Here is a 25,944-nt window from a genome sequence, read left to right on the forward strand (position 1 = left end):
TCTGGTCTATAGACTGGTCTATCGTATATATACTGAATATATTCAGGTACACAGAAAAAAAAATTTACTTGAACCAAGTAAATAATTTTAAAGAATTTCATCTTCTTAATTTGAGTAGAAAAATTCTTAAACTAAGAATTTTTCTCTTGAATCAAGTTAATTTTTTTTTCAGTGTAATCACCAACATATCATAAACTAAAACCTTCTCCGAAACATGCTACATCTTATGGTATAAGTATTATTCCGATCGGTTCAGTAATTTTCGCAGTATAACCGAACAAAAAAATCGGCTCTCCATTTGTTAGTATAGATAAATAAGTTTATTTCTTAATCCTATTTTTACTTAAAAAAGTAAATTACTTAAGTACTTATTTTAAATTACTTAAGTACGTATTTTTACTTAAGGACTTACTTATGATAACTATCAATCTTAAACGAAAATTTAATTACGAAATCAGTATTACTCATTCAAAACATTTATTATTATTCCTAAAAAAAATTTTCCAAGAATTATAATTATAGTTTTCCACGCCCTTTAATTTTTTCTTGCGTTATAAGCCAATCACTTTCTAAAGGAAGATATACGACTTTTCCTACTCATCCACCAAGATGGTATAAAACCAAGGAATTTCCAATATCCAAATCACTTTTAATCTTCCCTTGATCGAATAAACTTCGTTAACCAAAAAGCAACATAAATTACCATGGAGTGCCAAAAGACAACTTTGGCTTTGATTTTGTGTCTCTTTGCTGTCGCTGTTGTAGGAATTCTAGGAGCTCCTGCAGACGTAAGTAAATTAACATTTTTATATTTTATATTAAATATTTATTAGCATCAGTTAATATAAATAATAATTGATTTATTACTTATTACTTTTCAGTTCCAGGACGACAGATTCACCACCAAGTGCTTAAATGAGTCAGTCCTAGTTTCTTTCGAGCAACTATTTTACGACCTTCGTATGTATACTGCTGAATCGGAACCTGGTGACTTTAATTCCGATTGTTCAAGAACTTTCACACCAAACGAACCAGCTGTAAAGGAGTTCAACTTTAAGAAATGCAGCTATGGATCCAGGAAGATGAAGGTCTACGTTGATGAAATTTATGAAGGAAAAGTATTCAACACACCGGTTGTTAAAATTGACTGCGAAACTACTCTCGGCGATGCTGTGGGAAGTGTAATCGGTGCTTATATTGATATATTTTCTCATTAACCAATCGTGCTATAAATATGTTTCATAATTATTATTTTGCGACGTATAATAATTATTGTCGCTTTTATATGAATGCTGAGTGTTTTATCTATTTGAATTGTGTTCTAATTGAATTAATAGTTTTAATAATCAATCAAAGCTATGCCAATTTTACAAAATATCATAAATTACATTTTTATGTTCAATAAAATTATCTTTTTATTTTTATAAAATTAAAAATGTTTTTTTTTATTTTTTTTAATATTAGTTGCCAATAGTTGTAATTATTTATTCATAGATTATAAAAGAAAATAGATAATTAACAGAATTAAAATTTAAAATATTGTACACATATTTTATCATGTAAATATAAATTAAAATGTAATTACATTCACAAGAATTCTGGGAAGTATATATTAGAGTTCAGTTACAGCTAAGACTTAGTGAAGTAATATAGATAAATTTTTAAAATCTACTTATAGCTATCATGTGATTGAAATTTACTTAGAAATATTTTATATAGTTTTAAAGCCGATTATTACAATATTAAAATTATATTCTTCAATTTATTGATTTATTGCCAGAATTTTATTATTATAATAACATTAAATTTATATCCGACTGATAAAAAAAAATAATGCGACCTTTTTCTGCTTATTCTTGTAAATTCAGTGTCCTTAAATTCTTATGAAGGAAATAATAAGAGATATAATATTAATGATACTGAAATTGTTATCATTTTCTGAATGTAAAGGCTAATACGCTTCAAGCATCTCATCATACTATAGTAATTTAAAAAAAATTTTTGTAATTACAGAAAAATTACTCTACAATAAACTCTAAATGTCTTTAAGCATTTTCAAGTATTGAATAAATTTATTCTAACATAATATGATTTTTTGCCGAATAGTTTTTTTTGCATAAGTGCAAAAAGAAGAATATAATGAATGGATACCATAAATTATTGGTTTTCCGAACATCAGAACAAGTAATATTCTTAAATATTTATATTCAACCCAGATAACCATTATAACTACCAACAACCTAGTTTACCATGGACATGGACTTGTAATCGATTCTTTTCTTTTGCTTAATATTTAGCGTTCCGGTAGCTGTTTACGCCAAGTACAAGTTCACATGTTAAGCCGTGCGCAAGCACTATAAGTAGAACTAGAAATAGTTGTTCTTCAGTCGTCTATAAGCTACGCTCATATTTACAGAAATGAATTTTGTTACACATTTTCATCTAAATTTTTACAGTTTAAAAATTTTTAACAAATATAATTATAAAAAATAAAATCACAACGTAAAGGTTTTGAAAAATTAAGTTATGAGCTAGTAGTAGCTTCTTCTTCTTCTTCTTCTTCTTCTTTTTCTTCTTCTGTTTGTGGCTTACTTCAATAGTTAGAATTACCTCTATGGTAAGTCCAGTTTGATTTTTTTATTTAAATAGTATATTACACACCTAGGGAAGTAAAGTAAGAAATGTCTCAGATCACATGTTTGTTGACCTCGGCTTCGCCTCGGCCAACAATTACATGTGATCTGAGACATTTCTTACTTTACTTCCCTAGGTGTGTAATATACTATTGTGCCACAAGGGACGAAAGTACTACATTCTGTCCCGCGTGTGTGATTGCCACCCGAGCCGAAGGCGAGGGTGGCAAACACGCGGGTGAGGATGTAGTACTTTCGTCCCGTGTCACACATACTATTTTTTCTCCTGCCAAGCCGAAAGTTCGCGAATCTTTTAATGCAATAGCATCGTAGGTAATCATGGAAGGGGTCCAGGGGCGAAGCCCCGGCGGGGGGCTGGGGGGGGGGGGGGCGGAATACAATTTAAAATTATTATTTAAGTAAAGATATTAAAAAAAATAATAAGTGTTATGAAAATAACAGAATAATTTTTATTATAACTTTAAATAATCATTTTGATAAATATTAATAGTAATTATAAGCATTCATTTAATAATAATTATGGATAATCTTAATGATAATATTAGATGATAATTTTAATATAAGAATAATTTTAGTGACTTAATTTAAAATTATCATAACTAATAATTTAAAATTATTATTTAAGTAAAGATATTAATAGTATATTACACATCTAGGGCAGTAAAATAAGAAATGTCTCGGATCACATGTAATTGTTGTCCGAGGCGAAGCCGAGGTCAATAAACATGTGATCTGAGGCTTTCTTATTTACTTCCCGTGGAGTGTATACTATTTTTTTGCTCGACGAAGGCAGAAAGCGGCACTTTCGTTTAGCGTAGCGGGCCGAAAGTTGACGCTTTCTGCCCGTCGAGCAAAAAAAAAAATTAATTTTGTGTTATAACTTCAAATATTCATATTGATAAATATTAATAGTAATTATAAGTATTCATTTCATAATAATTATGGATAATCTTAATAATAATATTAGATGATAATTTTAATATAAGAATAATTCTAGTGACTTGGTGATTTAACATATTTTATGTAAATCAACCTTTTTTGGTACAATATGATAATTTTTGAAATTTTCAAACTATAACATTATCACTAAATTATCACTAAACATCATCATAAATCACATTATCACTAAATTACATTATTTTTATTATAATTATAGTATATTGCACTAATGACGCAACATGAAGTGCTGACGGAAAAAGTATGTGTTAAAGAGAAGAACGTACAATGCGTGAGAGCCGATTTAGGCACTATTGCGCGTGCGCGTTCATTTATTCCGAGGATAGAAACTGCTGCTTTATTCCGGCTGCAAGCGGAAGGTATTTGAACTTTCGGCTTAGGCAGGAGAATAGTATATTACACACCTAGGGAAGTAAAGTAAGAAATGTCTCAGATCACATGTAATTGGCCGAGGCGAAGCCGAGGTTGACAAACATGTGATCTGAGGCTTTCTTATTTACTTCCCGTGGAGTGTATACTATTTTTTTGCTCGACGAAGGCGGAAAGCGGCAACTTTGTTTAGCGCAGCGGGACGAAAGTTGCCACTTTCCGCCCGGAGGGCAAAAAAAAATATTTAGTTACATAGTATTTACATTACAATCGTTCATATTTTAAATACTTTAAAAAATTTTCATTTAAAATAATTCTACACTGAAGTTTGAAAAGTTATCTTAATTCCTAGGCTTGTCATCTTCTATCACTTTTTTTTTTATAATTCAAATATTCCTTTAATTTTTTTTTTTTTAACTCCGCTTTTCAGACTTCTGTCTCGATGGGGGTCCGGCCGAGACCGGAGGGGGACTCCAGGCTGATTGGTACATTAAGTTTGGCAGAATAAGTTTGGCGGTATTACATACTTTTTCAGCCTGGAGAATAATGCGGCGATGGGCTGACTTTGGGGGAACTGCACGCATTTGCCTGTGCCTCACCGGTAGCACAGGGCTTGGGGAAACCATCGAAAAACCCAAGCCTGTACAGCCCGGCGTGAGTTACGAGCACCGATGTTCACTGAAAATTAAATTTCAGCTCACACCGGGATTCGAACCCACGCCTCACCAGTCCCAAGCAAGCATGACAAGCGTTGTACCGCTTAGCCATGGGACTGGCTTCCTTTAAGTAATTTAAAAGAAATTGGCTTCGTTTTTCGGAAAGTATGTATAGAACGTATGTTGATAAAAAAGTTAACTAATTATAATGATTAATTGTGAAATTTCCAAAATGGTTTACATGATTTGGTATGATTAAAAAATTACTCATTTTCAAGCATTTTGTTTAATCAGGGATTGTTTCAAGAGAAAAAATCTTTAATCAAGATTACAATTTTGAATAAAATAATTACCTTGAGTCAAAAAGTTAATTTTTTTATCAGTGTATTAATAATTTTTTCAAGCTCTTTTGAAAGCGTAAGCTGTTGGAAAAAATTATCTTAAAAAATTTTTTTGTCTTAAAAAAAATCATTGAAATTAATAAAAATATTTTCAATATTACTCAATTGAAATATTTTTTCTAATCAAAATATTTTTTATTTTCTATGAATAATAATTTTTTCAGGTAGGATTAAAGACAAGAAGAAACAATTGATTATAAATGTTCATACATGGCAAAAATCTTATATATTACTCATTTTACCAACTAACTATATTAGCCTTTTTTAATTTAGATCAAAACTACTGTTTAATTGAATTTTAATTTTTTTTTTCAGTTAAAAACATCTCAATTAAGTAATAACAAAATGACAAATAAAGTTATACTATTTATTTTTATTGAAATATTTACAAACTTTTGGGCTTCGGTATTTACTATGAGTATCAGTGACTCAATCAACAAGTGCGCTGAATTTAGACAGAGAGTAAGATGTTAACCATTTTATAAAAACATAAAACTTTCCAAAAATAAATCAGTTATTTGTTTTTTTTACTAATAATAAATTAATTATCTTTAAGTGCAATCCAAATTCTCAACAACCTTGCTGTAAACCAAACGAAGTATGCGTGAACAAAGTTCGGGATCAACTTGATACTTTTAACTTTATATGTCTTAAAAAAGGTATTAATTAATTAGTTCATCAATTTTGGATAAAAATTTTATTTTAATTTTAAATTACAGGTGTGTTGGACAATTCTTGTAAAAGATCGCTGGACTGCGAAGCAATAATCGGAGCAAAATGCTCGGAAAATGGACACTGTGTATGCAAGAAACAAACTGCGGAGTACAATGAAACAATTTGCTTACATTATTCATCAACTAACCTCCTAATTGGTGAACTTATGGACAATTACTATTATTTTAATGAAGTATATTATTTGAAAAATAATTATTCATCCAAAACTGGGTGTCAAAGAGTATCAAGTAAGTTTTATTCAGAAATTTTGAAATTTTTTTTTAAAAAATATCATTTTTTCAGACACCAATTATGGCGAATCTTGTAGTACTGATCTACAATGCTTGGAAAAGAATCATAAGAATCTTAAATGCATCAATCGAGAATGTAGATGTCCTAATGGTACCCAATTTATTTTGGACTTATTGGCTTGTAAAAGTAGCTTGCGTGGTGAGTTATTTAAATTATTTTTTCTTTAAAATATCACCGTTCAAAATTTTAAAAAAAGTTATCAAGATTTTATGGGATGAAAAAAATTAGAATTGTAGTTTTTTTTAAGTTCTACACAGAAAAAAAATTTACTTGGATCAAATAATTTTGCTTAGAGTAGAAAAATTCTTAAACTAAGAAATTATAAGTTAAGTAAATTTTACTTAATTCAAGATAATTAAACTCTTTAAAATTATTTTTTTGCATCCGAAATTTTTTTCTTAATTCAAATTAATTTTTTTTAGTGTAAAGTTTATTTAAGGCGGCAGAAATATTAGATTGATAATTTTTAAATTAAATTTTGAAATTTGTAATTTCATTTTTATTTATTTATTTAAAGTTGCGTCAACCTTTTGGGTCCTTAATAGCAACTGGTATTTTTTTTGTTTCTTTAAAATTTATAGACAAATTTAAAGAGCCATTTTCTCTAGAATTTTATTTAAATTATCTGGTTTGGTATAAAAAATTTTCAAAATAGGATTATTGAACAGTTTTTTTAAAAAAATTTAGTCATAGCCCTACATAAGGCAGTATCACTGCGAAAATATAATTTAATCATAAATTGTTTTAACCAAAACTACAATATTTTTCTATTTGGTAGGTGTCGGTAAATCATGTTTATTCAACAGAAAGTGTTTAGTTGAAAATTCATACTGTAATCGCTTTGGAATTTGTAAATGTAAAAACAATTATTATTACACTGCTGCGGATAAATGTGAACTATTAAGTGAGTATAATTATATTTTGTTTCTAAGTTGATTAAATATCATATGTAATTTTTTTAACCATCCATAAAAAATTTATTACACGTTTTAGATTCGAGATACAACTGCAGTAAAAACAATGCGAATTCACTTACAGATAACAAGACTTTTTATAAACCAGCGCAAAGTAAATTTTAAACTTCCATTTAACATTTGTATGAAAAATTTTTTTTAACTACTCACATAATAATTGTTTTTTTGTTAACAACAGAACCAAATGATCCGTGTTTCAGTAATACGGATTGTAAGAACGTCAAATATACTTCCTGTCAATCGAAGGTCTGTAAATGTTTGAAAAATTTTTATGTATCTGAAAGAACTGGAAATTGCACGCGTTATGCAAAACGTAAGATTATATCATTTATATGATAAATTTGTACTTTTCAAAAAAATTTAAGTAAAATGTGATTTCAGAACCTAACGATTGGTGCATTGAAGAGAAAGGTTGTTGGAGAGTCGACAATTCTAAATGCAAATTGGGAAAATGTCAATGCAAGGACAATTTTCCTTTTAATCCATCCACGAAAAAATGCGAACTAAGTAAGTATTCTGATGATTTTGTAGTTTTTACACGCTTTTTTATTAGCTTCACTTGTATGTTTATATGTTTGCAACCGACTCCTTTGAACTTGATTTTTACCCAGTTCAAACGGTCAAATTCCATTTAAACTTCGTAGATTTATCGAGGACCGATGACAATACGCTAATTTGATAAGATTATTCCATTATCCTAATTAGGATCATCAGGATTAAATGATTTTTTCACGCATTCTTTGCGTGAGAGCAAGAGAGATAAGGCAAGCGCGGTCTTGCGCATGCGTACCTTTCTGATTCGAGCACTCGGCGGGGTCATCTGAGTGATCCGAACGGAAATGTAGCCGTTGTAATAATTGTAAAGGAATTCAAAAAGTAACTTGCTTTCTTACAAGTTATATACATTTAACACTTCATATATAACACTTAATAGAGGTCAAATAATAGTTAATCCTATGTAATAAAATACACACATTAAAACATTTGAATACCATATTTGTGAAAAAATTTAACGGTAAGCAATAAAACTTTACAAAACAACTACAATTGATCTGGCTTCTAAGTCATAAGTAAGAAATTAACTGTCGGTAAGGTAAGTTTTGTTAGGTAACTGGCGGTAGAGTAAATTCAAATTATATAGTTAAATTTAAACACAAGTTTTTATTACTAAATAAGAATAATTCTTGTTGAAAATATTTATTTTTTTTATTTATTACAATATGTAAGGATTGATTATTGAAATAAAATAACTAATTGCTTATTTAATTTGAAATTATTTATTTTTCTTTGTAAAATAATTTTTTTTTTTTAATTATATAATAGTAAAATCAGAGTGTTTGAAAGATTACAGGACATAGTTTATTTTCATTTAATAGAATTATTAAATTTAAATGATATTAATAAATTTTTATTTATTTCAAACTTAGACCATTATGTAATTTATTTATATCAATTAAATAAACGATTAGTTGTTATATTTCAATAATCAATCCTTACATATTGTAATAAATAAAAAAAATAAATATTTTCACCAAGAATTATTCTTATTTAGTAATAAAAACTTGTGTTTAAATTTAGCTATATAATTTGAATTTACTCTACCGCCAGTTACCTAACAAAACTTACCTTACCGACAGCTAATTTCTTACTTATGATTTAGAAGACAGATCAATTGTCGTTGTTTTGTAAAGTTTCATTGCTTACAGTTAAATTTTTCCACAAATATGGTATTTAAATGTTTTAATGTGTGTATTTTATTACTTAGGATTTACTATTATTTGACCTCTATTTAGTGTTATATATGAAGTGTTAAATGTATATAACTTGTTAGAAAGCAAACCCTGATAGCCACGCTTTGATTAAAAGTAGTTGATTTCAGCAGTTACAGTTAACTTGACATCAAGTTTGCCGTAAATTTTTACAGCACAACAATTGTAAAAATTGATTAAAATCTACAGCCTCAATTTTAATACAAGTTAACACCGAACTTTTGGTTAAATTGTACTACAACTTGAATAAAATGCTTGTACTGCAAGTCTTGACGTCAAATTGCAGTGTGACTTGTAGACAACTTAAGTAAAACGTTTGGTTTGCAACTTTTTCATCAAGTTGGCTACAAATTTCGGCATTAGATTGAATACAAATTTGAGTTAAGGTGGCTATCAGGGGAAGTTACTTTTTGAATCCCTTTACAATTATTACATTGGCTACTTTTCCGTTCGGATCACTCAGATGACCCCCACTCAGCTCGGCACAATAGTCAAGGCAATCGTCATAATTACAGTTACTAATAGTAACTACGGAATTAACAGTAGATTTAAAAAAAAAATCACGCTTCTGTAGTTAGCCGAACTAAAAAATAAAAAATAAATATTAGTTTAAAAAACTAAGAATACGCTTTTTATAGAAAACCAAACTAAAAAATAGAAAATAAATTTGAATTAAGAATAGTGTAAAAAATTTTACTCAATATAATTTAATAATAGTGTAAATAAGAAAAAAATGTATTTTATTTAAAAAAAAGTGTGGGGTGCTATTAAAGATATTATTATATATTTATATTATTTATAACTATTTTTATATATATTTATAACTATTGACACCATGCACCTCACACTTTTTTTACAATAAAAAATATTTTTTTCTTATTTACTCTACTTATTATTAATTTATATTTATTAAAATTTTTTACACTATTCTTAATTCAAATTTATTTTCTATTTTTTAGTCTGGTTTTCTATAAAAAGCGTGTTTTTTAGTTTTTTAAACTATTATTTATTTAATGACATTTGAGTGACTGGCTAGTTAAATTAAAATAATTCATTTCAGTTTTAAGTAGAAAGTGTTCACAAAATTCAGATTGTGATGAATTGAAAAATATCATTTGTAGCAAAAGAAAATGCGTTTGCAATGTAAATTATTTTGAGAAAAATGGCACTTGTATCGTGGGTATTAATGGATTTTGTAACGAACTTGAGGAATGTTTTGTGGAACATACAATATGCGAAGATAACAAATGTCAATGTACAACAAATTTTTATGCGTCAAAAAATGAATCTTTTTGTATTCCAAAAGCTAAGTGTAAGTTAAACAATTTTTTTTCATTTATTATTTTCTGTTTAACTTGTATTGAACTGTTGGCACTGAACATTCATTTTCAGCTTTATATGATTACTGCGAAAACGATGAGGGCTGCCAAGCATTAGCCAATGCAGTATGTTTCGACAACAAGTGCAAATGCATATCAACATTCATTGATAAAGAAGGAAAATGTAGGCCGTTGGATTATTGCGGAACAAAAAGCGACTGTAAGAAACCAAAATATTCAATTTGCAGAAATCACAAGTGTGTTTGTTCACCAAATAAATATTTATCATCGAACAATGCCAAATGTATCAGCTACGCTAAAAGTTAGTATGGTTTAATATTTAAATTTTAAAACTAAGGATTCTACACTGAGAGAAAATATTTCTTTTGAAAAAAATGAGCAATTTTTTTATAAGTTAATTTTTTGAAAATTTTCAATAATTTTATTTTTTAGGTGAAGAAATTAAAATTTTTATCACAGTAACTTTCTTGTTGAAAAAGAGTTTTTTAGATTTTGGGAAAAAAAATTTTGGATGAAAATTCGCAAGTTGTTTTTCTAAAATTGTTTTTTTTTTTTTCAAATCAAATAAAATTTTTTGTGACAAGAAAGTTACTGCACGGAAAAAAATAATCGGTAGCTGCTACCGAAAAACAATCGGTATCTGCTACCGATTTTTTCGGTGCAGGCTATCGATTAACAATTTTTGAAAATTTCTTATCTTCTTAACGAGAAGTTAAATTCTCACTTCTTAATGAATAAAAAAAAGGAACTTCATTTGAGATACAAATAACACTTACTTAAATACAAAATATTAAAAATGAGGAGTATTTATTAGGTATTTTTTGATTATAAATTTTTATTAAATTAAATACCTTTTGATAGCCGCAATCGAAAAAATCGGTATAGATTCTGTTTAGAAACTAACCGAGAAATATCATCCAAGTCCCAAAAAATTAATTTTAAATTATTTTGTATGTGAATATATATATATATATATATATATATATATATATATATATATATATATATATATATATATATAATCATGAAGATTTTAACTATCTCCGATGGTAAAAGTTACCATCTAGATAATAAACCGTATTATAATAATTGTGGGAATTAATATATACTGATTGTACTAATTACAATCGCCGGATAGTTGCATTTATCATCTTAACTTTGCAAAAATTAATAACCATCCTGCATAGTAGAAGCTACAAAATAAGGATGTTTACCGTTAACATAAAATTCTCTCCGTGTGGTAATCGGTAGCCTGCACCGAAAAAATCGGTAGACCCTACCGAAAATAATCGGTATCTGCTACCGATTTTTTTTCGGTAGCAGCTGCCGATTTTTTCGGGAACCTTTACCGAAAAAATCGGTAGCCTCTACCGATTATTTTTTTCCGTGTGTAAGAAAAATTTTGATTTTTTCAGCTAAGAAATAAAATTGTTGAAAATTTTCAATAATTTAATTTCTTATAACAAAATTGCTCATTTCTAAAAAAAAAATATTTTGTCTCGGTATATAAATATTTAGAAAATTTTAAATATTAATTAGAATTAGTCTATCGTATATCATTTTGTGAGTAAGGTATTGGAAGCTCGTGCGAAAACGACAAAAGATGCGAGCGTTTGAAAAACACAAAATGCAATGAAGAAAAAAAGTGTGCTTGCATTGAAGATTATTATGAGATTGACAATCAATGTAAAGGATTAATCGATGCTAAATGTTCAGAAAATTCTGACTGCGCAGACAATAATTCTATGTGCGAATTTAATAAATGTCAATGTTTACAAAATTTTTATTCGCCGGCGGACAAAAAAGAATGCAGAAAATATGCAGATCGTAAGTGTTTTTTTATTCATTTAAAATTTTTAATTAAAAATAAGAAAGTTAATGTTTGATTTTTTTTTTAGATGTAAACGAACCTTGTGAAGAAAATGACGACTGCATTAAAGTCAAAAATTCAAAATGTTCTGAACACGATAAATGCGTTTGCAAAAGAGATTATTTTGAAAAAGAAGGCGAATGTAAAGCTTTACTTGGTGTAAATTGTACAAACGATTCAGAGTGTGGATCCAATAATGCTCAATGTGAATCTAGTAGGTGTGTTTGTTCTGCTGGGTTTTTTCCATCTCCGAATAAAGAAGAATGTATCAAATATGCAACTAGTAAATTTTTTTTCTAATTACTTCTACTAGAGTCATTTTTATAATTTTAATTAAAAACACTTCTTCGCTTTAAATTTTAGACTTGAATGATTATTGTGAGTCCAACAATTATTGCAAAAATATCAAGTACACATATTGCATGGACAATAAATGCGTATGCGTGTCAAACTATATTGAAATGGACGAAAAATGTAAAGGACTTTTTGGTGAAAGTTGTTTAGAAGATACAGATTGCATTGTTAATAACTCAAAATGTGAAGAAAATATCTGCCAATGCCCTGCTGATTATTATGTATCTGAAAATAAAGACAGATGTTACCGATACGCCGAAGGTTAGTAAAATAGGGTAGAAGTACCGGTTTTGGCCATCTTAGGACCATTTTTGGCCATTTGATATTTTAGTGAATTTATAAAAAATTTAACTATTCAAGTAGAATTTTTATAGAATTTATGAATTAGTACATTTATACAAATTGAATTCATAAAGTCTTGCGCCTAAAGAAATATTTGTACAATAATTTAAAAATAAAATGGCCAAAAAAGATACACTGGCCACAAACGGTACTTATACCCTATTGATATTTTATTTAGAAAATTTGAAGATTTCATTGAAATTTTTTTGCAGAACTGACTAGTTTTTGTGAAAGTAATATTGGTTGTAAAAATCTAAAGTTTACAGTGTGTTCCAAAAATAAGCAGTGTGTATGTTTGCCTAACTACGTAGCCATAGGAGGAATCTGTCGAGGATTAATTGGTTCCAATTGTTCTGAAGATGAAGATTGTGCGATTGACAAATCGATTTGTAAATCTGAGATTTGTCAATGCGGTGATAGTTTTCATTTATCTAAAAATAAAGATAAATGCTATCCTTATGCTGGAGGTAAGTTTATTGATGGAAAATGATGATAATTCTTGACTTGTAGGGGTGTAAAATTGTTTTAATGCAATTTTAGAAATTGATAGTTTTTGTGAAAGCAGTATTGGTTGCAGAGATCTGAATTACACATTATGTTCTGAGAATAACATATGCGCATGTTTGGAAAATTATACTGTCGTTGATGGACATTGTCGTGGATTAATTGAGGCGAAATGTTTTAATGATTTGGATTGTGCTGTAGAGAATTCTGTTTGCAAAGCAGGCATATGTCAGTGTCCTACTTATTTTTATCTTTCAACGAATAAAACAAAATGCTATCCGTACGCTAGAGGTAAAGTTCTTGAATGATAATGAAAAATAACGAGTAGAATGAAAATTAACTTGAAATTTATTTGTAGAACTTGGCGGTTTTTGCGAAAGCAATATTGGTTGCAGAGATCTAAAATATACAGATTGCCTTGGAAAAAACCAGTGTGATTGTTTGCCTAACTACACAGTGATAGAAGGACATTGCAAAGCTTTAATTGGTTCAAATTGTTCTGAAGATTTTGACTGCGTAATAAAGAGATCAGTTTGCAAATTGAATATTTGTCAATGTTCTGATGATGAATATCTGTCTGCTAACAGAGAGAGATGTTATCCATACGCTAAAAGTAAGTTTTGGTGTCTAAGATCGATGTCTTTGGTCAATTCGGAAAGTAAGAGCATGTTTCGTTTAATATTTCAGATTTGAATGATTTCTGTGAAGACAATGCTGGATGTCGTGATCTCAAGTACAGTCAATGCGTGGAAAATAACAAATGTGTATGTATGGATCACTATATAGAAGTAGATGGTTATTGTCGCGGACTGATTGAGACAAATTGCTCGAATAATTCTGATTGCGCAGTAGATCATTCATATTGCGACGAATCTGATACTTGCCGATGTTTCGATAACTTTTATCAATCTGAGAACAGAGGAGAATGTTATTCACTGGCGCAAAGTTTGTTTACGCTATAAAGTCATAAGATATTATCAATTGATTATTTGAATGAAATTTGATAAATTTTTAGAAATCGGTGATTTTTGTGAAACTAATATTGGATGTCGAGAACTTGAATTCACTGACTGTTTCGAAAACAAGTGCGTTTGTTTGTCAAACTACACTGAAGTGGATGATCGTTGTCAAGGAGTTATAAATGCAAAGTGCTTTAAAAATTCAGACTGTGCAACAAAAAACTCTGTTTGTGAAGCTAACACTTGTCGTTGCTCCGTTGGTTTTTACCTTTCTACAGACAGAACTCAATGTCATCCGTTGGCTAAACGTAAGTATAACAACATTATCATCAAGACTCAAGTTTGTAAATCATCCAATTTTATCGAGTTGATTTGCAGAAATCAATGACTTTTGTGAAACCGAATTTGGTTGTCGTAATCTCCAATTTACGAATTGTTCAATAAATAAAAAATGTGTGTGTCTACAAAATTATACTAAAATAGATGATAGTTGCCGTGGATTCATACATGCAAATTGTTTTGATGCTTCTGATTGCGCAGCTGAAAATTCTATTTGTAAGTCAAACACTTGTCAATGTCCTGATGATTTTTATCTTTCTGCCAATGAAAGAAAGTGTCATCCATTCGCAAAAGGTAAACAACTATAGTACTATTTGTGAATCTTATGTCTTTTAAATTCATCAAATTTGATTTTCAGAAATAAATGACTTCTGCGAAACTGATCTTGCTTGTCATGATCTGAAATTCACATTTTGCTCCACGCTCAACAAATGTACTTGCTTGCCGACTCACATTGTCATAAACGGGCATTGCCGTGGCCTTATAAATGCAAAATGCTTCAAATACTCAGATTGCGTAACAGAAAATTCAATCTGTGAGTCAAGTACCTGTCAATGCTCCGATGATTTCTATCTTTCCTCAGATGAGAAACGATGTTACCAATTCGCTAAGCGTTAGTATTTTCTTCATGACTTTAAAAATTGAAAAGCAATTTATACATCGTAATTTCAGATGTCAATGACTTTTGTGAGACTCATATCGGCTGTCATGATCTTAAATTCACGTCTTGCTCTCAAAACAATAAGTGTACTTGTTTATCAACTCACTTAGAAATAAACGGGCATTGTCGAGGTGCGATGAATTCTCCATGTTTTGAAAATGATGATTGTGCAGCAATTAACGCCATTTGTGATAAATCGAAAACTTGCCAGTGTCCTCCTGAGCTTTATCGTTCAACAACCGAATTGGAGTGTTACCCGTTCGCCAACAGTAAATCTCAACTTCAAATTCAAAACAATAAATAAATATTGTAGATTTCAATTATTTTTAGGGTACAACGACTTTTGTGAAATTGACATAGGTTGTCGTAATCTGAAATATACTCACTGCTCTGAAGACTATCGATGTATTTGTTCACAAAACTACACCGAAATCGACGGCCGTTGCAGTGGTTTAATCAAGGCTTCATGTTCTGAAGATCCTGACTGTGCAATTGCTAATTCAATTTGTAGTGAATCGAACACTTGTCAATGCCTCAATGATTTCTACTTATCTTCAAGCAAAGAAACTTGCATTCATTATGCTGAAAGTAAGTTACTCTTTTTAATACACCGAAAGAAAAAATTTATTTTAAAAAAAATGAGCAATATTGTAATAAGAAATTAATTTTTCAACAATTGCACGCCTCATAAGCGAAGCGTTGAGGTTGTGCTCTACTCTCGACATTTCAAAAAAAGCAGTTTTCTCGAAACTGAAATTGATTTTTGTTATTTATATCGCATTAACAAGTTAATATGAGTACACTTATATCAAGTCAAATAATTTGTCAGGCACATAAAATATGTTTCAATAACAATTTTTTTTGCCCTCCGGGCGGAAAGTGGCAACTTTCGTCCCGCTGCGCTAAACAAAGTTGCCGCTTTCCGCCTTCGTCGAGCAAAAAAATAGTATACACTCCACGGGAAGTAAATAAGAAAGCCTCAGATCACATGTTTGTCAACCTCGGCTTCGCCTCGGCCGACAATTACATGTGATCTGAGACATTTCTTACTTTACTTCCCTAGGTGTGTAATATACTATTTTGTTTAACATAGTAAATAATAACATTAAACATAATCTTTTCTGGACGTCCTTGTATGGATGGGTATATGTGGCAGGGAAATTGGTCGAAAAAATGATCGTACCGGAATAATTTTTTTTTATTATCTAAAGTAACACACGACGGATTTTTTCAATTAATATGAGCGTTCAATTCACTGTCGTCAAATTATTATTTATAAAAAGCTAATATATGACTGTGGGTTTTTTTTTGTATATCTATCTATACATTTTATTATAGTATTTTTTTTCCTCGCCTTAGAGTTATGGCGCCACTAAACCATAACAGAGTTTTCTGTTTTTTATTATTTTGCTTTTTATCTTTTATTTTAATCAATTTTATTGTGAAAAATGAGATTATGAGGCGAGCATTTTCAGATTTTCCAAACTTTTTTATTTCTTAGCCGAAGAAATCAGTTTTTCTCACAGTAACTTTCTTATTGAAAAAAAGTTTTCTAAACTTGGGAAGAAAACAATTTTAGATAGACAACTTGCGAATTTTCATCGAATAGTATATTGCACTATTAGGGTAGAAAGTTTGAGATTTCTGTACTGCGCGCCATGATGCCCGAGGCGTAGCCGAGGGCATCACGGCGCGCAGTTCAGAGCTCTCAAACTTCTGCCCGTGTAGTGTATACTATTTTTTTTTATAGCCGGTCGAAAAAAAAATTAATGTAAAATCAAATAAAAAATAATTAACAAACATTTTTTTTGAAAAATTTTTAGATTAAATAAAACTGAAATTTCTTGAATTCAACAAATATAATAAAGATTATTCTCGGTTAAAAATAAAAACAAACGAACATATTATCTGAAAATTAACAATAATTAATAAAAATCAAATTAAATTGTTGTTACTGCGTACATTTTTCTAAATAATTCATTAATTAAATAAAGTTAATCCATTTTACACACGTCACTGTCAAACTGAATCTCAGTAGGTACAACCTGGTTATAAGTTACATCGGATGATCTACTCACTCTTACGGCAGTTATATCCCTATCTATATATGAAATATTTCATGTAAGTAGAAGAAAGAAAGAAATATTAGAAATATAACCAAGTTGTATTGTACCATCAATCGTAAATGATCAGCGTAAACAAAACATAGTTAGTAACAAATGTCAGTCGCGGTAACGAAAGCATTTTATGCTCCCGCTGTTATAGAGGGCGAATGTGTAGCTTTATCAATGCACGAATCTTTAACTTTCTGCCTTGAAATAGGTGCAAAAGATGCGTACTTTCGACTGAGGTATAAAGAAAAATTGTTTTCTTCCCAAGTCTAGAAATCTTTTTTTTTGACAAGAAAATTACTGTGAGAAAAACTTTGATTTCTTCAGCTAAGGAATGAAATTGTTAACAAATTAATATCTTATTACAACATTCCTCATTTTTTCAAAATAAATTTTTTCTTTCAGGGCAGAAACGATTTTCTGTTTAAAAACTTTCTTAATTTTGAATTTCTAATTCTAGGAATTCATGATTTTTGTGAAAATAATAGCAGCTGCCGTAATGTGCCGTTTACTTATTGCTCAGTAAACAACAAATGCGCTTGCTTACCAAAATATATTCAAATAGACGATAATTGCCGCGCTCCTATCAATGAATCTTGCTTAAATAATTCACAATGCTCAACTGAAAATTCGATTTGTGAGTCAAATATCTGCCAATGCGGTGTCGATTTTTACTTGTCTGCAAACCAAGACAAATGTCATCCTTACGCTCAACGTAATGCTTCCTATTAAGCAAAATTTTAAATTAATAATCTGATATTAAACATGGACTTTACCTTCCAGAACTCGAAAACTCATGTGAGACTGATCTAAGTTGTCGGAATCTCAAGTACACTTACTGCTCGGAACATAGATGTGTTTGTTCAAAAAATTACATTGTAGTTAATGGACACTGTCGTGGACTCATCAGTGCGAAATGTTCCGATGATTCAGACTGCGTAGTAGGCTATTCGTACTGCGATGAATCGAGTACTTGTCAGTGTCCTGCTGACCATTACCTGTCGGTGGAGGGAGACAAGTGTTATCCGTATGCCAAACGTAAGTTTTTTTTTCTAAAGATATAGAAGTTTTTCAATGAAATTGTTGATACTAAACTCAAAACTTAAAAACTTCAGAACTTCATGATTTTTGTGAAAATGATGATAGTTGCCACAATCTCAACTTCACAACTTGCTTTGAGAATAAATGCATTTGTCCAACAAACTATACTGCAATAGACGGAAATTGTCGGGGATTTAATGGAGCTAAATGTTATGGAAGTTCAGATTGCGTTGCTAGGAATTCAATCTGCCAATCAAGTTTCTGCCAATGTCCTCAATATTCTTATCTATCTGAGAACCAAAAAGAGTGCTATCAATATGCGAAATGTGAGATTTTAAATCGATTATAATTCAGAAATTTTTTATAGCTGAGCCGTGTAACAAATCACTGGTGTTCAAAAAATTTTCCATGCTTATGCTCCTACTTAAGAAATCTATTTTGAAACGATTAAAAATAATTTGAACTAATTCAAAATGATTCGAGTTGACTAATTAAATATATAAATATACACTTTACATGGATTGAATCATTTCAAATTAGATTCCTTAATCAATGTACTCATCAAACTATAAAAATGCATATATTCATCATCGCTAATCATCATTTTCATGATTATTGTTGATGTCATCATCATGACTATTTTCTTTATCATAATAATAATTTTCACAGATGAAATGTGATGTTCAACATAATACTCATGTTTACAGATCTTCACGATTTCTGTGAAAATGATATTGGATGCTATAATCTCAACTTCTCAACTTGCTTTGAGAATAAATGCATTTGTCAAGCAAATTATACTGCAATAGACGGAAATTGTCGGGGATTTAACGGTGCTGAATGTTATGGAAGTTCAGATTGCGTTGCTAGGAATTCAATCTGCCAATCAAGTTTCTGCCAATGTCCGCAAGATTCTTATCTATCTGAGAACCAAAAAGAGTGCTATCAATATGCCATAAGTAAAAATTTTACATTGATCATAAACAACTTTTAAGAAATTCTGTTTTTATAATCGCTGATGATCATTTTTATTATTATTTTTACAAATGAAATGTCATAATGATTTAAAAATGCTACTTATATTTTCAGACCTTTATGATTTCTGTGAAACTGATGAGAGTTGTTATAATGTCAACTTCTCTCATTGTTATGAAGGAAAATGCTCTTGTATAATAAATTACGTAGAGATAAATGGATCTTGTCTCGGACTGATTGGCTCAAAATGTTCTGATTATTCAGAATGTGCAGCAGAACATTCAATATGTGACCGAGAAGCATGCCAATGTTCTACCAATTTTTATCCATCTGTAAACAATGAAAAGTGTTATAAATATGCTGAAAGTAAATTTTTTTTTATCCAAAATCATTCAATTACTTTCAATTTGACATCTTTTGATTGAAATTGCAGAATTAGATGACGTGTGCAAAATGAATGCTGGTTGTCGGAATTTGAATTTCACATTCTGCTCTGAAGACTATCAATGTATATGTTCTGAATCCTACATTGTGATTAATGAAAGCTGTCGTGGGCTCAACGAAGCAAAGTGTAATGAAAATTTGGATTGCGCTGCTAAGAATTCGGTCTGTGATCAGTCAAGCACTTGTCAGTGTCCTATTGATAGATACTTATCTGCGGACAGGAGAAAATGTTACTCATTTGCTCGACGTAAGTACACATAAATATTGTAATAAATCAAAATTCACAGGTTACATGATTAATGGTTTGTCCTGACAGAATTGAGTGACTTCTGTGAAAACGATAAAGGCTGCCGTGAGTTGAACTTCACGAAGTGTTCTGAAAGTCAAAGATGTTCTTGTGCTGAAGGTTATTTAGATATAGATGGACGCTGCAGGGGACTGATAAGAGCAAATTGTTTCGAGGATTCAGATTGTGCAGTGGAGAAATCTATTTGCCACTTAGGCAATTGTCAGTGTCCAAACGATTATTACTTATCTGAAAATGGGAATAAATGTTATTTATACGCAAAACGTGAGTATTTAATTTTAGGTGGGAAGTAAAATGGAGTATGGTTAATTGTGTCTCGGGGAAATTTCAGAACTCAATACTTTTTGTGAAACCGACCTCAGCTGTCGTGACTTTGAATATTCATACTGTTCTGAGAATAACATATGCGCATGTTTGGGAAATTATACTGTCGTTGACGGATATTGTCGTGGATTAATTGAGGCGAAATGTTTTAATGATTTGGATTGTGCTGTGAAGAATTCTGTGTGCAAAGCAGGCTTATGTCAATGTCCTACTAATTTTTATCTTTCAACAAATAAAACAAAATGCTATCCGTACGCTAGAGGTAAAGTTATTGAATGATAATGAAAAATAACGAATAGAATGAAAATTAACTTGAAATTTATTTGTAGAACTTGGTGGTTTTTGCGAAAGCAATATTGGTTGCAGAGATCTAAAATATACAGATTGCCTTGGAAAAAACCAGTGTGATTGTTTGCCTTACTACACAGTGATAGAAGGACATTGCAAAGCTTTAATTGGTTCAAATTGTTCTGAAGATTTTGACTGCGTAGTAAAGGGATCAGTTTGCAAATTGAATATTTGTCAATGTTCTGATGATGAATATCTGTCTGCTAACAGAGAGAGATGTTATCCATACGCTAAAAGTAAGTTTTGGTGTCTAAGATCGATGTCTTTGGTCAATTCGGAAAGTGAGAGCATGTTTCGTTTAATATTTCAGATTTGAATGATTTCTGTGAAGACAATGCTGGATGTCGTGATCTCAAGTACAGTCAATGCGTGGAAAATAACAAATGTGTCTGTATGGATCACTATATAGAAGTAGATGGTTATTGTCGTGGACTGATTGAGACAAATTGCTCGAATAATTCTGATTGCGCAGTAGATCATTCATATTGCGACGAATCTGATACTTGCCGATGTTTCGATAACTTTTATCAATCTGAGAACAGAGGAGAATGTTATCCACTGGCGCAAAGTTTGTTTACGCTATAAAGTCATAAGATATTATCAATTGATTATTTGAATGAAATTTGATAAATTTTTAGAAATCGGTGATTTTTGTGAAACTAATATTGGATGTCGAGAACTTGAATTCACTGACTGTTTCGAAAACAAGTGTATTTGTTTGTCAAACTACACTGAAGTGGATGATCGTTGCCGAGGAGTTATAAGTGCTAAGTGCTTTAAAAATTCAGACTGCGCAACAAAAAACTCTGTTTGTGAAGCCAACACTTGTCGTTGCTCCGTTGGTTTTTACCTTTCTACAGACAAAAATCAATGTCATCCGTTGGCTAAACGTAAGTATAACAACATTATCATCAAGACAAGTTTTTAAATCATCCAAATTTATCGAGTTGATTTGCAGAAATCAATGACTTTTGTGAAACCGAATTTGGTTGTCGTGATCTCCGATTTACGAATTGTTCAATAGATAAAAAATGTGTGTGTCTACAAAATTATACTAAAATAGATGATAGTTGCCGTGGATTCATACATGCAAATTGTTTTGATGCTTCTGATTGCGCAGCGGAAAATTCTATTTGTAAGTCAAATACTTGTCAATGTCCTGATGATTTTTATCTTTCTGCCGATGAAGGGAAGTGTCATCCATTCGCAAAAGGTAAATTACTACATTATTATTGAACTTGTTGTCCTGTTAACAAAATTGTTCTTATTTATGCCGAAGTATCATTCATACAAAATTCATTATATTCTTTTTGTAGAAATGCACGATTTCTGTGATACGGATCTAAGTTGCCGCGATCTTAGATTTACATTCTGCTCAGAAAATAACAAATGCACCTGTTTACCAAACTACACAATCGTGAATGATCATTGTCGAGGTTTAATTGGTTCCAAGTGTTTCAATGATTCAGATTGCGCATCAACTAATTCAATTTGTCACTCGAATGATTGTGAATGCCGTACTGGCTTCTACGCATCCCAATCTAAGATCAACTGTCATCGATATGCTAAGCGTGAGCTTGAACTTTGAATTATCTTTCAAATTCTCTTTCTTTTCCTTTATAAAATTTTCTAATAACACAATAATAATTTATTTGGTGCTACAGAATTTGGCGCGTTTTGCGAAAATGACAACGCTTGCCGCAATATTCCTTATACCCACTGCTCTAAGGACAACAGATGTGTGTGTAACACAAGTTATGTTTTAATCGACAATCACTGTCAGGGTTTCATAGGAGCAAACTGTTCCAAAGATTCAGATTGCGCCTTTGAATACTCATTTTGCGACAAGAACATTTGTAAATGTCACGATGACTATTACCTTTCCATAAACGGACAAAGATGTTATGCCTATGCTGAACGTGAATATTTACTAATCATTTTTTACGACTTTATTCTTTATAAATATTAATATCCTTTTTTTAAATTCCAAGGAATCAACGAATTCTGTGACTCTGACATGGGCTGTCGCTATTTAAACTACTCATTCTGCTCAAAAAATAACAACTGCGTTTGCGTAACAAATTACACTCTAGTTGATGAACTTTGTCGTGGCCTAAATGGAGCTGAATGTTCCAAAGATCTTGATTGTGCATTGAATAATTCTGCATGCAAAAACAGTACATGTCAATGTCTCCCTGATTTTTATTTATCTGAAACCAAAGAAAAATGCAATCAGTATGCAAAACGTGAGTGTTCAATACAAGTTAAAAGATTTTTATAAACTTTGATATATTCATAAATGTTTGAAACATCTTTATCGACGTATGAGAGAAATTTTAAGGCAATGTAAAGAAAATCGTCACGATTTTCGGTTACGCACCATGTTGTTTTTTTTTTTTATCAAAGTTCAGTATAGCGAAGTAAAGAATAAATCTAGCAAACATTATTAATTATAAAAATAATTAAAAATACAAATTAAATAGTAATTCAAAAACAAAACAAAACACGATTGTAAAATAAAAATATGTTTTTTGCCCTCCGGGCGGAAAAGGGTATCTTTCATCCCGCTGCGCTAAACAAAGTTGCCGCTTTCCGCCTTCGTTGGACAAAAAAATAGTATAGGGGTGCTGCAATTGTAACAAGGGGCAATTGTAACACTCAATAAAAAACTATTAAAAAATCTAAAAATTATTATTATTTTTTTTTTAACTTCTTCAAAATAGGAATTTATTGATTAGATCAAAGTTTCACTTATTAATTTTGATCCGATATCAAAATATTGAGAATTGTTGAAAATACGCGTGGAAACTTTTTTTCTCACCTCCGGGCGGAAAGCGTCAATTTTCCTCCCGCTGCGCTAAACGAAAATGCCGCTTTCCGCCTCCGTCGAGGAGAAAAATAGTATACACACCACGGGCAGTAAATAATAAAGCCTCAGATCACATGTTTATTGACCTCGGCTTCGCCTCGGACAACAATTACATGTGATCTGGGACATTTCTTATTTTATTGCCCTAGATGTGTAATATACTATTTTGTACGCTTCACAATTTTGTACGCTTCACGGCTTCGCCTCGGCCAACAATTACATGTGATTTGAGGCTTTTTTTATTTTCCTTCCCAAGAGGTGTAATATACTAATACGTACATCTTTTTAAATTATTCATTTTTAATGATTTATTTATTCATTTTGAATTCTATAAAATCATTGCATATAATTGTATTATTTGAATAGACAATTTCAATTATTTTCTCATAACTTGTGTAATTGAGTAAATTATTAAATATCTGCTTTGAATTATTTTTACTAAGTTATGATATGAAATATGAATATTAAAGTTCGTTATATAATTTTTTAAACTGATTAACTTATTTTTAGATTAAATAATGGCAGAGAGTCTACATAATGACAATCATGGTAATAATGATGTGATCATAATTGATGAAATATAATAATTATAATAAGAGCAATGATAAAATAAATTACTCATATTATTTGTATGCATGTCTATAATACTAAAATAGCTTTAATTTAATAGGAAAAAAATTTTTTTTCTTAACTCTTATTTACCCAATTTCTGTGAAGCTGTAAATAGTAGAAAAATGATACGTCATAAAGAAGTTTCACTTCTTACCTGTGTACTCTGGTACAAACACACAGACACACACACGCATATTTTTTTTTTATTTCAGAATTGAATGATTTTTGCGAAACTGACGATGCGTGTCGTAATCTCAAGTTTACACATTGCTTCAAAAATAAATGTACTTGCTTACCAAATTATGAAGCTACCAATGGACATTGTCGTGGATTGGTAGGTTCCAAATGTTCCGAGATTTCTGATTGCTCCTTGAATTTTTCAATATGCAAATTTAATGAATGTCAGTGTTCTGACGAGTTTTATTTTTCACCAAACTCACAAAAATGTATTCCATTTGCTAAAAGTAAGTTTTTATAGTTTTTAATTTGATAATTTTTTAAAATTATGTTATAGGTGCTTTGAAAAAAAAAATGAAAATTTTTTAAGAATAAATAAGCTGAAAAATTAAATATGTCTATAAAATAATTCAATTACTAGTTTCTTTTCAAATGTTAAAATTTTTAAAGACAAATTACAATATTTTGCTTAAAAATTACAGACCTCAACGATTTCTGTGAAACCGACGACAGTTGTCGTAACATAAAATTTACTTATTGCAATGAGAATAAACAATGTACCTGCTTGCCAAACTACATTGGAGAAAATGACTATTGCCGTGGACTAATTGACGAAAATTGCATTGAAGATTCTGATTGTGCTGTAGAAAATTCAATTTGCAGCTCAAATGTTTGTCAGTGCTCAGTTGACCACTACCCATCAACGAACAAAGAAAATTGTTTCAAATACGCTTCAAGTAACTTATCACAACTCTTAAAAACTAAAACTTTGATCATATCAATTAAAAACCCGAGATAATTTCATTTCAGATATCGATGACTACTGCGAAGACAATGGAGGTTGTCGAAAAATAAAACACTCTTTCTGCTCGGATAACAAAAACTGTACCTGTTTTTCGCCGTACAAAGAAAATGAAGGAAAATGCCTGGGAATTTTCAATGCTAGTTGCTACGATGATTCAGATTGTGACAGTTTTTATCAATGTTCCTCTAATCGTTGCTTATGCCGAGATGGCTTCACTTTTGATGATTACTACAAGTGCATTTCAGTGAACCGATGTAAGCTTTTTTGCTCATGTACAATTTTTATTAACCCCGATAAAAAAAAAAAAAAAAATGAATTAAAAAGTATTGGAAATAATGAAATTTGATTTTTTTTTTCAATACTTTTATGAACAATTAACATTATATCAATTGTTCTAAATTATATTTTTTTAATCAGAGAAATTACTAATCATTATCATTTGGATTATTTAATTATAGATTTAGGAGAGTCTTGCATTGATAATTATTATTGTCGGGGAATTGAACATTCATCCTGCGATTCAGACTTCCGATGCACCTGCGCAACGAATTACTTTAATGTTGATGGAAGTTGTCTTCATTACATGGGTACGTGTTGTTTAAAAGATTCAAACTGTGGGATAAAAAATTCAGTGTGTGAAAGATATCATTGCCAATGCAAGAAAAACTATTTTTTTCATCCTTTTTATCTCGAATGTCAAAAAAAATGAATGATATATTTCTTCTTTAATATTTTAAATAAAAAAAAATATTTTTT

General features: G+C 30.2%; 2 protein-coding genes across 2 annotated transcripts; both read left to right on the top strand.

The window, feature by feature from the left end:
• The first annotated feature begins 634 nt into the window (after window positions 1–634).
• Window positions 635–1,346, top strand: LOC123260862. Its single transcript, XM_044722197.1, has 2 exons — window positions 635–788; window positions 882–1,346. Exons 1-2 carry the CDS (start codon window positions 705–707, stop codon window positions 1,215–1,217), a joined length of 420 nt encoding a protein of 139 aa, XP_044578132.1. The 5' UTR covers window positions 635–704; the 3' UTR covers window positions 1,218–1,346.
• Window positions 1,347–2,550: 1,204 nt separating this feature from the next.
• LOC123261707 (fibrillin-1-like) lies at window positions 2,551–25,926 on the top strand. The gene is made up of 42 exons (XM_044723478.1): window positions 2,551–2,617; window positions 5,202–5,499; window positions 5,594–5,696; window positions 5,757–5,999; window positions 6,055–6,201; window positions 6,842–6,967; window positions 7,057–7,131; window positions 7,216–7,350; window positions 7,419–7,544; window positions 9,867–10,118; window positions 10,199–10,447; window positions 11,719–11,973; window positions 12,045–12,299; window positions 12,380–12,631; window positions 12,925–13,179; window positions 13,253–13,507; window positions 13,575–13,829; window positions 13,904–14,161; window positions 14,232–14,483; window positions 14,554–14,808; window positions 14,873–15,127; window positions 15,187–15,444; window positions 15,506–15,763; window positions 17,747–18,001; window positions 18,070–18,324; window positions 18,402–18,653; window positions 19,035–19,286; window positions 19,417–19,668; window positions 19,736–19,993; window positions 20,063–20,317; window positions 20,385–20,639; window positions 20,707–20,961; window positions 21,036–21,293; window positions 21,364–21,615; window positions 21,684–21,938; window positions 22,042–22,296; window positions 22,390–22,644; window positions 22,717–22,971; window positions 24,419–24,670; window positions 24,866–25,120; window positions 25,194–25,442; window positions 25,647–25,926. The coding sequence occupies exons 2-42, from the start codon at window positions 5,383–5,385 to the stop codon at window positions 25,895–25,897; spliced, it is 9,462 nt and encodes a 3,153-aa protein (XP_044579413.1). The 5' UTR covers window positions 2,551–2,617; window positions 5,202–5,382; the 3' UTR covers window positions 25,898–25,926.
• The last annotated feature ends 18 nt before the right edge of the window (window positions 25,927–25,944 follow it).

The sequence above is a fragment of the Cotesia glomerata genome, linkage group LG3 (genome assembly GCF_020080835.1).
Source record: "Cotesia glomerata isolate CgM1 linkage group LG3, MPM_Cglom_v2.3, whole genome shotgun sequence".
NCBI classification, from domain to species: domain Eukaryota; kingdom Metazoa; phylum Arthropoda; class Insecta; order Hymenoptera; family Braconidae; genus Cotesia; species Cotesia glomerata.